A 14,430-nucleotide genomic window follows, 5' to 3' on the forward strand; every position below is an offset into this window, starting at 1 on the left:
CTGTCCCCCGTTGCTTAAGGCTGTGAATCCAATGCCCTCAAGGCAAAAACCAGTTTCAGTCTCCACTGACCTCTCTGGGTTCTTGCACTCATTAGGTCCCTTATCTGAGCTTTTCTTCGGTTCCTACTAGCTAGCAAATGCATTCAAGGCTTTTTGTTTGTTTTATCCAGTTAACTTTTTTTTTTTCAGTAATAGGATTGATCATGCTCCCAGTACATCATGTTGCAAGAAGTGGAATTGTGTTTATCTTTACATTATATATATATATATATATACACACATATATATATATACACATATATATATATACACACACACATAGTTTTTGGATGAAATACATGCATCATGGTCCCAAATTAGAACGGTATAAAAGGCTAAAAGGAGAGTAAGTCTCTCTTTCTCCTCTGTGTCCCTCCCCAGAGCTAATATAATACCACTGTCTTGGATAATTAGAATTTAATTATTTCAAAAGAGCTACTTATTACTAAAATACAGCAAAATGCTGTAATGAAATACTATTCTATTCTAATTTAGATACATCGTACATACAGGTTTTTTGGCAAACAGCAATTTTTAAAGCAAAAATCACAATGTAAGCTCAATATAAATACTAAGAGTGATGACAATTCAACTGTCATCCATTTTTTTCTGTCTTTTTGGAATTGGGAATGGAATGCAGCAGGTATATCAAAACTTCTGGTAGCCTCCGTGAGAGCAGATCTTGACTGAAGCTAATTGCTGCTATGGAGTGACCAACAGAGCTATTTAGGACAGCAGTAACTGGAGTCACCAGGAAGGTAATACAAATACATTTTAAAGTCCTTTATCTCTTAAGTCTCAAAGCACCGTACATGACAAAAGTGGGCATTTTAAATAGCAAAAGAAATATCCACAATGAATGTATAACAATTAATATTTATGCACAAAATACCATTGGTTCTGTTTCTATTGATATTTTGTGTTGGTATTTTGCACCTCACTCGAGCCATGATATTTTCAATCACCTCATATGCGTGTAAAAGCTGGGCAATAATAAGGAAGACTGAAGAACTGATGCATTAAAACAATGGTGTTGGCGAAGAATACTGAATATACCATGGACTCCCAGAAGAACGAACAATCTGTCTTGCAAGTAGTACAGCCAGAATGCTCCCTAGAAGTGAGAATGGCAAGACTCTGTCTCAGGTACTTCGGACATGTTATCTGGAGGGACCAGTCCCTGGAGAAGGACATCATGCTTGGTAAAGTAGAGGATCAGCAAAAGAAAGGAAAACCCTCAGTGAGATGGACTGACATAGCAACTGTAACAATGGTCTCAATCACAGCAATGATTGTGAGGATGGCTCAGGACCGGGCAGTGTTTCATTTTGTTGTACACAGGGTTGCTGTGAGCCAGAACCAACTCGACAGTACCTAACAACAAAAAGAACATAACAACATGTACAAAATAGCAGAGCAACCATCTTTATGAGGCAAAAACTACAGGAGATCCATGGAGACATAACTAGAAACACAATAATAGATTTTAATATCTACTCTCAGTATGAGACAGTTCAAAAACATAAATAAGGAGACAGAAGATCTCTACAACATAGTCAATAGGGTAAATCTTAGATACACACTGAATTCTAATAGAGAATACAAAGAAGTCCTGGTGGTGCAGTGATTCAGTGCTCAGCTGCTACCTGCAAGCCAGCAGTCCAAACTCACCAGCTGCTCTACAGCAGAAAGGTGTGGCAGTCTGCTTCCGGAAAGATTACAGCCTTGGAACCCTATGGGACAGTTCTACTCTGTCCTATAGGGTCGTTATGAGTTGGAATTGACTCAACAGCAATGGGATCAACAGAAAATACACATTTTTCTCAAGTACTCACAGCACAGTTAAAAAAGCTGATCATATACTAGGTCACAAAGAAAACATCATTAATTTCCATAAGGTAGAAATACTACAAAAAAAACCTCTAAGCACAATGTAACAAAATTAGAACTTGCAAATGAAAACTGAAATTTAAAAAAATCTTCCTATTAAACAAATCCTGAGTAAAAGGGGAAATTAACAAATAATAAAAATGAAAACACTATGTATTGGAATCTATGGGGAGCATTTAAAGCACTGATCAGAGGAAAATTCATTTGCACTAAACAGTTTTACCAACGTAAGCAAAAGAATAAAAATAAATTGGTTGAATTCCCACTTCCAAAAACTAGAAAACAAAAACAAAATAAACTAAAGAAAACTCTGTTCACAAAGAAGGAAGGAGTAGAGAAAAAACAGGAACTAAATGCACAGAATAAAAAAACAGTATATCTAATTCCAAAACCAAACCAAACCCACTGCTGTCAAGTTGCTTCCAACTCATAGCAGCCCCACAGGCTTTTCAATGCTGTAAATCTCTATGGAAGCAGACTGTCACATCTTTTTCCCGCAGAGCCGCTGGTGGTTTCAAATCACAAACTTTTGATTAGCAGTTGATTGCTTTAACCACTGTGCCACCCAGGCTCCTGTAGATGTAATCAGTAAATCAAAATCCTGATTTTTTTTTTTAGAAAAGTTAACAAAATAGACAAACCACTAGCTAAACTTGCAGAAGAAAATGAGGAAAAGTACAAATATAAAAAACGATAAATGACAAAGGAGAAACAATCATTGAAAGATATTTAAAAATTCATAAGATTCTCTGTAGACTTCTAAGCAAATAAATTTCAAAACCTAGCTGAAATGGATAATTTCCTATGGAAATACAAATAGCTACAACTGATCCCGTTAGAGTGAGAAAGCTTAAACGGACCAATTTTCTCAAGAGAAATAGTGTTGTTAAGGAACTGCTCTATAAAACAGGAGCCCTGGTGGTGCAGCAGTTAGAAGCTCAGTTGCTAACCAAAAGGTCAGCAGTTTGAATCTACCAGCTGCTCCTTGGAATCCCTATGGGGCAATTTTACTCTGTCTTATAGGGCTTTTTTTTATAGGGCTACTATGAGTCGGAATCGACTCGACGGCACTGGGTTTCTGGTATGAGTCAGAATCAATTCAACGGCAATGGGATTCCACAAAAAATGCACCACGTCTAGATGGTTTCAGTGAGGAATTCTACCAAAAATTCAAAGACCAGATTGTCTCAATGCTCCATAAATTATTTCAAAGCATCCTTTTATGAAATAAGTATAATATTGATACTTGGCCAGATAAAGAGAGTTAAAAAAAAGAAAACTATAGACCCACATCACTTATGGATATTGGTGCATATATTCTAACAAAGTATTTTAGGGAACAAACTCCAACATCACATTATGGAAAACATCTACCATGACCCAGTGGGATTTATTCCAGGAATGCAAGGTTGAATCAATATTAAAAACCCATCACCATACACCATGGTAATGAATCTAAGCAAATAAAGAATAGGATTATCTCCATAGATCCTGACAAAGCTTTTGAGAAAATTGTACACTCGTTCATGATAAAAACATTCAAGAACTGAAAGACACTTTCTTAACATGATAAATTATATATATACATATACAAAATCATCCCAGATCTTGGTTACTAAACACCATTCTCCAATCAAAGGAACCAGGCTCCTTAGAAAAGTGCCTGATTCCAGGACTTTGGCAGGAAAAACTTGAGTCTGAAACACCTTTGTGTCAGAAAATAAGGAACTGTTCAAAATAGTATGTGGTTTTGTTGAAAAGACACAGGAGCCAACCTGAAAGAACTCCTAATGGCCAAAGTTCAAATAATTTCATCAACAAAATAATCACGGTATTGGATTTAAATAAATGGGGGAGAAGAGACAGCTCTGCTTTACAGAAGGATTCTCATTAATAACCGTAGAAGGAAATAGGCAAATAGAAAATCATTGGGCAAGCATCACAGTAATAACTTGTTGCAGGTGAGATCTACCAATGGATGGTAAAATCAGTGGCTGGAAATCTGAGAACAGGATGCACAGACTGAAAGCATCTCTCCCCCAATGTTCATAAATTCTAGAAGAAAAGACAGCAACTTTACAGTCACCCAAACAATTTACTTCAGAAGTGTCCAATACTAATTCAGGAATGAGTTTTTAAGAATATATTTTACAATGGTATATTAAAACCACTTTAATATCACAGAAATACTAACCTTTTGAGACTTGGCTCTTTTAAAGAGAGAGGAATACATCTTCTTCTTCTGCCTGGCAGTTCTGAAGATGGATCTTCTGCCTTTTCAGATTGAGGAGTGTTACTTGAAACAAAACTAGTATTCGTTAAGTCCTGTAGCGTTCTATCACCTGAAGAGAACATATTTTCACAAATATTTGTAAATAAATAAATAAATAATAGTAGATATAGAAAATATACACCTACTCCTTACTTATCAACTATCTTGTTATCTGACGTTTCACATTCGAATAGTAAAAAATCTACTATGCGCCTGTTTCATGCATTAACGAGGAGCCAGGCAGAGGGGGTAGCAGAGGGCGAGGTCTGTGAGAAGGAGTGAGGCCAGCAGGCCACCTGCGGTTCATATTACCCAGGTCAGGTGAAGGCGCCAGGCCAGACCCCAGGCAAGCGAGAGCAGACTGTGGGAGACTGGTCCGCGGGAGTCGAGTACAGGCGCTCGGAAATCTTTTCTTCCAAAGAGGCCCTCTGCTACCTCTGCAGCTCTGCTGGGCCCAGGCGGCTGCACCTTACCAGCCGGTAGGCCCGGGAGCCGCCCACCACTGAGGCCTTTCTCTGGGGCTGGCTGAGAGGGATGGTAGGGAGGCGAGGAACTGCGATCCACGGGAAACCTGGGGCGTGGCCTGGTGATGGCTGGCCCTTGCTGCTCGGAGGTAGCCGGCAACCTCCGACCACCATCACCACCACCACCTTGGATTCTGAAGTGGTGGGGAAGGTGTGGTGGGCCAGTGGGGCCCGCCCAGGCACGCACATTCTAAGACGCACTGGGGGCGCCCGATAAGCGGCGAGCAACCAGGGGGACACCGGTGCCAAAGAGTGGACACGGTCCAACTCTTGCATAAAGCTGATTTTTGTATAACGGCCTGGTCTTTGGAACCTAACCATGTCAGGTGAGCAGTGGGTGTAGTGGTTTGCAAATCATGGTCAACACATTTTAAAACTTAATTTTCAAGTTATCATTTTAAATGTTACAATAATAGCAATAAAATATTTGTGAATCAGTTAAAATTTTTCCAATAATTTTGAGAGGAAAAGTAGCCTCTAACATTTTTATTCTGAATTTGCACATGGGCTGATAAAAATTCTTCACGGTTCAACTCTGTTCAGAAACTTGCACAAATGACTGCACACTCATTCATGTGTCATTGATTGTGCAGTGAAGGCACCATGAAGAGGACAGAGATGAAAAATGGTTCACCAGTTCTCTAACATAGCCTACCTACAATTCTAGACCTTTATACTTCTTTTGCTTCAGTGTTATCTTTTACCTTTTGCCTGGAACAGCCTTACCATCAAAATCCTTGTGTCCTATATACATATATTGAAATGTTAGGGTCCCTGTAGAAAATTCTTATTGATATGGAAATGTCTAATTTGAGATGAAGAAAAAAAGTGGGATACAAAACTTTATATATAGTATGATTTCAAATATAAACTTTAAAATCCACACATTAACGTATGGATGCATACGTCAAAATGTTGACTGTAGTTCCTCCATGTGATTTTTTTCCTGCTTTTTTCTGATTCTTTACCTTCAATTTTTTGCAATAAATTAGTATTATTTTAATAACTGGGGAAAAATAAAAAGGAAACACTAAAGGTAAAAATCCTACCTATCCTTCAGGGCCTGAAATGCTACTCAATTCGCGAAGTATTTGTAAATTCCTCTGGTCAAAATTATTCTCCATCATAACCTGTCAGCATAATGTTTGTGCTTTCATTAAAGTACTAACCACATTTCACACCTCCATTTGTTACTTTTACATGACTGTATGCAGAGAAGAATTGGTACTGTTTATATTTTAATCTTCTACAATACCTAGTTCAATGATTTGATCACATAAAATATAAGTGCTACTGAATGGGAAAATAGGCCTACCCTTAAGAAACTTGTAATTGTCTTTGGTAAAATAAAACCAGTGGAATTCATTATTATATTCACTTAAAACACTTAATTTTCTTCAAACATATCAAAAAGGATCGTGATCCAAATTCCAATGGCATTTTTTAACAAGATGGAGAAACAAATCACCAACTTCACATGAATAGGGAAGAGACCCTGGATAAGTAAAGCATTACTGAAGAACAACAAAATAGGGGCCTCACACTACCTGATTTTAGAACCTATTATACTGCTACAGTAGTCAAAACGGCCTGGTACTGGTACAACAACAGATACATAGACCAATGGAACAGAACTGAGAACCTAGACATGAATCCATCCACCTGTGAGCAGCTGATATTTGACGAAGGTCCAGAGTCTGTTAAATGGGGAAAAGATAGTTTCTTTAACAAATGGTACTGGTGTAACTAGATATCTATCTACAAAAAAATGAAACAGGACCCATACCTCACACCATACACAAAAATAAACTCAAAATGGATCAAAGACCTAAATATAAAATCTAAAATGGCAAAGATCATGGAAGAAAAAAATAGGGACAACATTAGGAGCCCTAATATATGGCATAAATAGTATACAAACCATAACAAACAATGCACAAACACCAGAAGAGAAACTAGATAAGTGGGAGTTCCTAAGAATCATTTATGCTCATCAAAGGACTTTACCAAAAGAGTAAAAACAGAACCTACAGACTGGGAAAAATTTTAGGTATGACATATTCAATAAGGGTCTATTTTCTAAAATCTACAAGATACTGCAACACATCAACAACGAAAGGACAAATAATCCAATTTAAAAATGGTCGAAGGATATGTACAGACATTTCACCAAAGAAGACAATCCGGCAGCTAACGACACATGAGGAAATGCTCTTGATCATTAGCTGTTGTTGTTGTTGTTAGATCCCATCGAGTTGCCTCTGACTCATAGCAACCCTATGTACAACAGAACAAAACACTGCCTGGTCCTGTGCCATTAGAGAAAGGCAAATCAAAACTACAATGAGATACTATCTCACCCCAACAAGGCTGGCACTAATCCAAAAAACACAAAATAATAAAAGTTGGAGAGGTTGTAGAGAGATCAGAACACTTATACGCTGCTGGGAGGAATATAAAATGGCACCACCACTTTGGAAAATGATTTGGCACTTCCTTAAAAAGCTAGAAATAGAAATATTATATCATCCAGCAATCCCACACCTAGGACTATATGCTACAGAAATACGAGCTGTCACAGGAATAGGCATATGCACACTCATGTTCATTGCAGCATTGTTCACAATAGCAAAAAGACAGAAACAACCTAGGTGCCCATCAACAGACGAATGGATAAACAAATTATGGAATATACACAATGGAATACTATGCAACGATAAAGAACAATGACGAATCTGTGAAACATCTCCCAACATGGGTGAATCTGGAAGGCATTATGCTGAGTGAAATTAGTCAGTCACAAAAGACAAACATTCCATGAGACCACAATTATAAGAACTCAAGAAAGGGTGTAAACACTGAAAAAAGCATTCTTTGATAGTTATGAGGGTAGGGAGGGAGGGGAAGGGGAATTCACTAACTAGATAGTAGACCAGGATCAACTTCAGTGAAGGAAAGGAAAACACACAATATAGGGCAAGTCTGCACAACTGGACCAAAGCAAAAGCTAAGAAATTTCCTGGACACACCCAAACACTTTGAGGGACGGAGTACCTGGGGCTGGAGCCTGGGGACCACTGTTCAGGGGACATCCAGGTCAATTGGCATAACAAAGTTTATTAAGAAAATGTTCTACATTCCACTTTAGTGAGTGGCATCTGGGTCTTAAAAGCTTGCGTGCAGCCATCTAAGATGCATCAATTGGTCCCATCCTACTAGGAGCAAAGGAGAATGAAGAAAACCAAAGACACAAGGAAAATGTTAGTCCAAGAGACTAAAGGACCACATAAACCACAGACTCCATCAGCCTGAGATCAGAACTAGATGGTGCCAGGCTACCACCAATGACCGCCCTGACAGGGAACACAACAGAGTCCCGAAGAAAAGTGTAGAGCAGAACTCAATTCACATAAAAAGACCAGACTTAAGGGTCTCACAGAGACTGGGAAGAACCCTCAAAACTATGACCCCCAGACACTCTGTTAACCCAGAACTAAATGGTTCCTGAAGCCCACTCTTCAAAGATTAGACAGGACTATAAAACAAAAAATAATACATGTGAACAGTGTGCTTCTTAGTTCAATCAGATACACAAGACCAAATGGGCAGCTCCTGTCAGGAGGCAGGATGAGAAGGCAGAAAGGGACAGGAACAGGTTGAAAGGACACAAGGAACCCGGGGTGGAATGGAGGAGTGTGCTGTCACATCGTGGGGACTGCAATTAATCTCACCAAACAATATGTGCATAAATTTTTGTAGGAGAAATTAACTTCAGCTGTAAATTTTCACCTAAAGCACAATTAAAAAAAGAAAAAGAAAAGTAATAGGAAATTACCTAACGCCACTAACAGAAAAGTTTGTGGTAAAGGCCAAATCAGTTTTGTAGGCCGTAAACACCCAAGATACTCTCACTGGTCTCTTCTCAAAGTATTACACTTTCTTTAAATTCCTTCGCGTTGTTTTTATAGGTCAGGCTATACAGGTATATACTGTTTTAAAATTCCATAAAAAATGTCAATTAAAACAGGAAATACCTTACTGTCTAAGTGAAGGGGAAAAAAATAAAGACATGATTATATCTGGTATTGACTTACCTATTCCTGATTTTTGTGTTCTCCGGATGACTTTAAATTTCATCTCTCTCATCTTCTCGTGTACATCATCACTTACATGAAAGACTGGTGAGCTTGTCGGAACAAAACTTTCTCTTACTGTATTTTTACTAGAAGAAATACTCAAAGGTGTTGAATCCTCAAGAACAGTGTTAGAAGAATCTTGTATTTTAGGTAAATGTATTTGCGATAAAGATTTAAACGCCTTTCTGTAAAAGTCTGGTTCAATTTTGACAACTTTCTCATTCTCCAAAATTTTTTCCTTATCAACTTGTTCAGATTCAACTAACTTTCCCTGAACAGTGTTTGATATTATCTCCATTTCTTCATGACTATCTGGAGAAGGATTTCTGTCGGTCTTCCTTTTCTTTGATTTGGGTGTCATTTTACTTACTTTTTTGACCTGGCATTCTCCTATCACTTCTACAAAGGGGAAATCTCTTTTTTTATTCAGAGTCCTAGTGCTTTGCCTCTGATTTCCATGTAGTTCAATTTGGCTTCTAGCATTAGAATCTGACTCATTAGTACTTTGTTTTAAACCTGACTCTAAGGAGACGGAAGTCTGTGAACAATCTGTTAACTTCAAACTAGTTTTGTGCTTACCTTTAGGCAAAATGTTCTTTGCCTTGCCTGATGATTCTTTCCTATGCTTTTTAATTAGTTTGTAAGGACTGGGTATTTGATCACAATTTTCCTTTTCATTACTGTTGATTTCCATACAGTATCCACTGCTAATGCGTTGGCATTCAGGTCTCCCTTTATATTTACTTATTTTAAAATCAAGATTGCTGTCTGGACCATGCATACCTTTGTCATTATCGTCATATATTTGGTTCATTTCAGCAATTACTTCTGTTTTCCGATTTCTTTTCTGCCGAAATTTCTTATTTGTTTTTGATTCATTTTGCTGAGCAGGCTGCATATCTGTGACATGCTTTTTCAAACCCAACACATTCCAGGTCTCATAATCATATACATCTCCATTATCCTTGGTGGAAAGATCAGCTGTTTGAAATTCATTTGTGATTTCTAGGTCTTTAGAAACGGTTTCTTTATCCTTTTGGGTTAGGGAAGAGAATTTCCCGTTTTCTGGGTTATTCTCATATATTTGGTTCATTTCAGAAATTGGGTCATATACACTTTCATTGTTATAGTCATTTATTTGGTTCACTTCAGAAATTGTTTCTGTTTTCCGATTTACTTTCTGCCTAAGCTTCTTATTTATTTTTGATTCATTTTGCTGAGCAGGTTGCATATCAGTGACATGCTTTTTCAAGCCTAAAATATTCTGGGTCTCATAATCACATAGGTTTCCATTACCTCTGGTGGAAGAATCAGCTATTTGAAACTTACTTGCATTTTCCAGGTTTTCAGGGATGGTTTCCTTATTCTTCTGGGTTACAGAAAAGAATTTCCTGTTTTCTGGGTTATTCTCATGTATTTGGTTCATTTCAGAAATTATTTCTGTCTTCCGACATACCTTCTGCTTAAGCTTCTTATCTATTTTTGATTCATTTTGATAAGCAGGTTGCATATCATGAACCTGCTTTTTTACCCCTGAAATATTCTGAGTCTCATAATCACATAGGTTTCCAGTATCTTTGGTGGAAAGATCAGGTGTTTGAAACTCATTTGAGTTTTCTAGGTTTTCAAGGATGTCGTTCTTATCCTTTTGGGTTAGGGAAAAAAAGTTACCCTCTTCTGGACAATGAATACCTTTGTTATCATCTGTATGATTCATTTCAGAAATTATTTCTGTCTTCCGGTTTACCTTCTGCCTAAACTTCTTTATCTTTGACTCATTTTGCTGAAGAGGGTACATGTTGGTGATCTCCTTTTGCAAACCCAAAACATTGTGGATCTCCCAGTGGCACAGGTTTCCATTATCTCTGTTGGAAAGAGCAAGTGTTTGAAACTCACTTGAGACTTCCACATTTCCAGAGATGGTTTCTTTATTCTCTTGGGCTTGGAAGAAAAAGTCAACTTTTTCTAGGTCATGCACATCTTTATCATTATTCTCATAGATCTGGTTCATTTCAGAAATTATTTCTGTCTTCCGATTTACTTTATGCCTAAGCTTCTTATTTACTTTTGATTCATTTTGCTGAACAGGTTGCATATCGGTGACATGCTTTTTCAAGCCCCACAAATCCTGGGTCTCACAATTATGTAAATTTCCATTATCTTTGGTGGAAATATCAGCTGTTTGAAATTCATTTGTGATTTCTGGGTTTTCAGAAATGGTTTCTTTATCTTTTTGGTTTGGGATTAAGTTATGTTTTTCTAATTTATTAATCACAAATGTCTGTCTCGAAGCTTTACTTTTATTACAAGTAAGGGAAATCTGACCCATATCAAGTTTATTCTCCTGCTGGAATTTATCGGAACTTTGGGAGAAAGAGCTTATTTCCTCTTGCTTCTTCATTAAATACGTTATTTTCCTTTTATCACATTGTGTACTTTGTCCGTCATCTTGATCCAAGTCATTATGAAGGGTTATTTTCTTCGGTATGTTCAAGTGAGCCAGCTGTTCAGAACTGAAGACAAAGTCTGGATCTTCTGAATCGCCTTTGCCATCTACAAAAGCAGATCTCTCTGGCCTGTTTTCAATCTTTTCCTCAATATCCACATCTAAAGTATTTTTAAATTGTTTCTTTGATCTTTCTCTCTTTTTTTTGGAGTTTGAATCTTTTACTTTTCTGAAAGTTTTCATTCCACAATCATTTGTTTTTTTATTACTTCTATTTTTAGTGCACGTTGAAACTGTAATAATTTGGCTTACTTCACCAGCAGTTAAATCCATGTCAGCGTCATACACAGTTTTCTGCAATTGTAAGTCATCATTACCCTGGACTTCATTCATGCCCTCTGCATTAGGTTCACTAACAGGCTCAGAAGATGAGCCAGGAAGGCACTGTACCTCTTCTTGCATTTTAGTATTTGTTTTATCAGTATGATTATTTATCTCATTACTCCAATTTAAATCCGGATTTGGAATCATTTGTTGATCTAAATCTCCCACAAAAGGAGTGTTTGCAGAGGGATTAGATGACTCCCAAGATGGTACATGCTTCTTCCTTTCAGTCACATTACTAGATGGTTTCTCCTTTCTGTGGCTGATGGACTGGACACTTTTCATCTCACTCATTTGGGAACTCTTGGAACTTTGGTCTGAATGAGAATGGCTTTCTATATAAAACAAATAGAAACAAAGAAAATTCAGAAATAAGTAGTGAAAAGGAATTTACTATTTTAAACAAATGAAATTAGAAAGCAAGCTCTTTCACAGATATGATTTTTGTAGGATGTGTTTTGTTAAGATTGTTATACTATTAAGAATCTGTGCTTATAAAAATAAAGTGTAAATAATCAGAATAATTGTAAGCCACGTTTTACATTTATATCTATGGAAAATACATACTGAAAATTCACTGTGTCTCAGCCCCAACAGTAGGATGATGTACAGCCAAAGTATAGCCACTAACAAATATTTCTAAAGTGGAGGGATGCCAGCAAATGAACCCAAATCACAGTAATAACTCTGATAAATATAAAAAGGCAATCGACAAGCCACTAAAGTTTATGTAAATATATAATTTTTCAGAAATGAAAAATAATTCTAAGCTCAAAATTCAATATATTTATGGTTCCCTATTCCAACCTGAAAATCTATGACAAATACATAAGCACCACAGAATACAAGCATAGGGTTATCATTTACAAATATCATATTAATAAGTGTCTTCATTTTCTCCTGCTCAACTATTACTCAGGCTCGAGCTTTTGTTTTACTACTGAATGATCATGATATTGAAAAAGTCAGTACATCTATGTAGACCCCAATTTTCTTATCTACAAAAAGGAGAAGGTAAACTAAATACGTATATGGGATATTTTGATTCATATGTGTCGTGGACTGAATATGTCTCCCCAAAAATGTGTGTATCCGTTTGTGGTTGTCCTCCATTTTGTGACTGTAATTTATTGTTAAAGAGGGTTAGGGTGGGATTGTAACACCCCTACTAAGGTCACACCCCTGATCCAATGTAAAAGGAGTTTCCCTGGGGTGTCGCCTGTACCACCTTTTATCTTAGAAGAGATAAAAGGAAAAGAAAGCAAGCAGAGAGTTGGGGACCTCATACCACCAAGAAAGCAGCCCCGGGAGCACAGCATGTCCTTTGGACCTGAGGTTCCTGCACTGAGATGCTCCCAGACCAAGGGAAGGCTGATGACAAGGACCATCCTCCAGAGCTGTCAGAAAGAAAGCCTTCCCCTGGGGCTGGCACCCTGAATTTGGACTTCTAGCCTACTGAACTGTGAGAGAATAAACTTATCTTTGTTAAAGCCATCCACTTGCGGTATTTCTGTTATAGCAACACTAGATAACTAAGACAATATGCTAGGAAACCAAGAAAATACTCTTTAGGCCAGCTCATTTCTAAACACTGCTTCTACAGTAATAGTATTAGGCTACTGTGGATCTGACACTTATCAACATATTTACTTTTAAATTAAATATTTCATCAACAGTTTTAAACAGTAGAAATGAGGAAATCTATAAGGGATCTAACTTATTAACTGTCTATACATTATTGACCTCAAGAAGAAAATCAGATAGATACAACTATTTCATATGAATATTCAAAAAGACTTTTTAAAACAATCTCACCTTTGGAAAGTACGTCAACAACAGAAGAAATGTGTTCTGAATCCTCTAAACCATGCACATTCTGGTTATTTTCTTTAAGAAATGACAATTCCAAATTATACTGAGTTGATAAAGGTTGTCTCATTGATACCAAAGAAGAAATATCTGGTGGTAACTTTGACATAATGTTGCTGTCACTCTGAATTTTCTCTTTATCATGATCCTCCTCATCATCCTCATCATCATTTGAAGTTAATGGAACCCTACAGACAAGTGGGAAATTCTGGAATAAGGAATTTTATATCTTACAAAAATTATTTAGAAAATTGCATGAATAGTGATTTCTATATTCCATTTATTTACGATCCAACCACAAACCCACCTAGGAACCTTTGTGTGCTTAATGAAGATACTAATAGGTAGTTTTTAGTAGCACAGAACTTGGAGTAAAATAGAAATGCTTTCTTATCTCCATAGCCACTAGTTGGGGTATTGGGATAATAATACTAAAGAAATGAATGAAGTCTGAACACCCTTACAAACATCTATATATCATATTTATACTTTTCTTATACTTAGTTCTATGAATACCCAAAACTCTTCCTCTGGCTTCTAACAAGTATAACTGTACATAAAGTTATGTTAGCAATAAGTCTGTTATGTTTCCAAAAAGCATCCACAGAAATGAAAACGATATTCCTATAGTAGTTAAATCTATCAGGGAAAATGGAGACAGAAACTCACAGAAAAGATCTGATAAACCGACATTCTTGAATTCAAAGAACAAAGATTAATACCCCCTAATGCTAAAGATCTTGCCTTGTACTCTAAAAAAAAATCAGATATTTAGAAATTTTTGATAGTGAGAAAAAAATATTGAAAAATATGTAAAATTTAAATGTAATTACTAGCAATGGCATCTCTGAAGTGTTGAAAGAAAGTAAC

At 36.9% G+C, this 14,430-nt stretch overlaps 1 protein-coding gene across 2 annotated transcripts in view; it reads right to left on the reverse strand.

The window, feature by feature from the left end:
• Window positions 1-14,430, reverse strand: part of SGO2 (shugoshin 2) — a 35,093-nt gene that overhangs the window by 1,410 nt on the left and 19,253 nt on the right. For both annotated transcript variants that reach the window (XM_010602572.3, XM_023542542.2), the window contains 3 exons: window positions 13,507-13,748; window positions 8,820-12,026; window positions 4,124-4,271 (listed from right to left, as the gene is read on the reverse strand). In XM_010602572.3, coding sequence (XP_010600874.2) covers window positions 4,124-4,271; window positions 8,820-12,026; window positions 13,507-13,748 — 3,597 coding nt within the window. The remainder of the gene's footprint in view (window positions 1-4,123; window positions 4,272-8,819; window positions 12,027-13,506; window positions 13,749-14,430) is intronic.

The sequence above is a fragment of the Loxodonta africana genome, chromosome 6 (assembly GCF_030014295.1).
Source record: "Loxodonta africana isolate mLoxAfr1 chromosome 6, mLoxAfr1.hap2, whole genome shotgun sequence".
NCBI classification, from domain to species: Eukaryota; Metazoa; Chordata; class Mammalia; order Proboscidea; family Elephantidae; genus Loxodonta; species Loxodonta africana.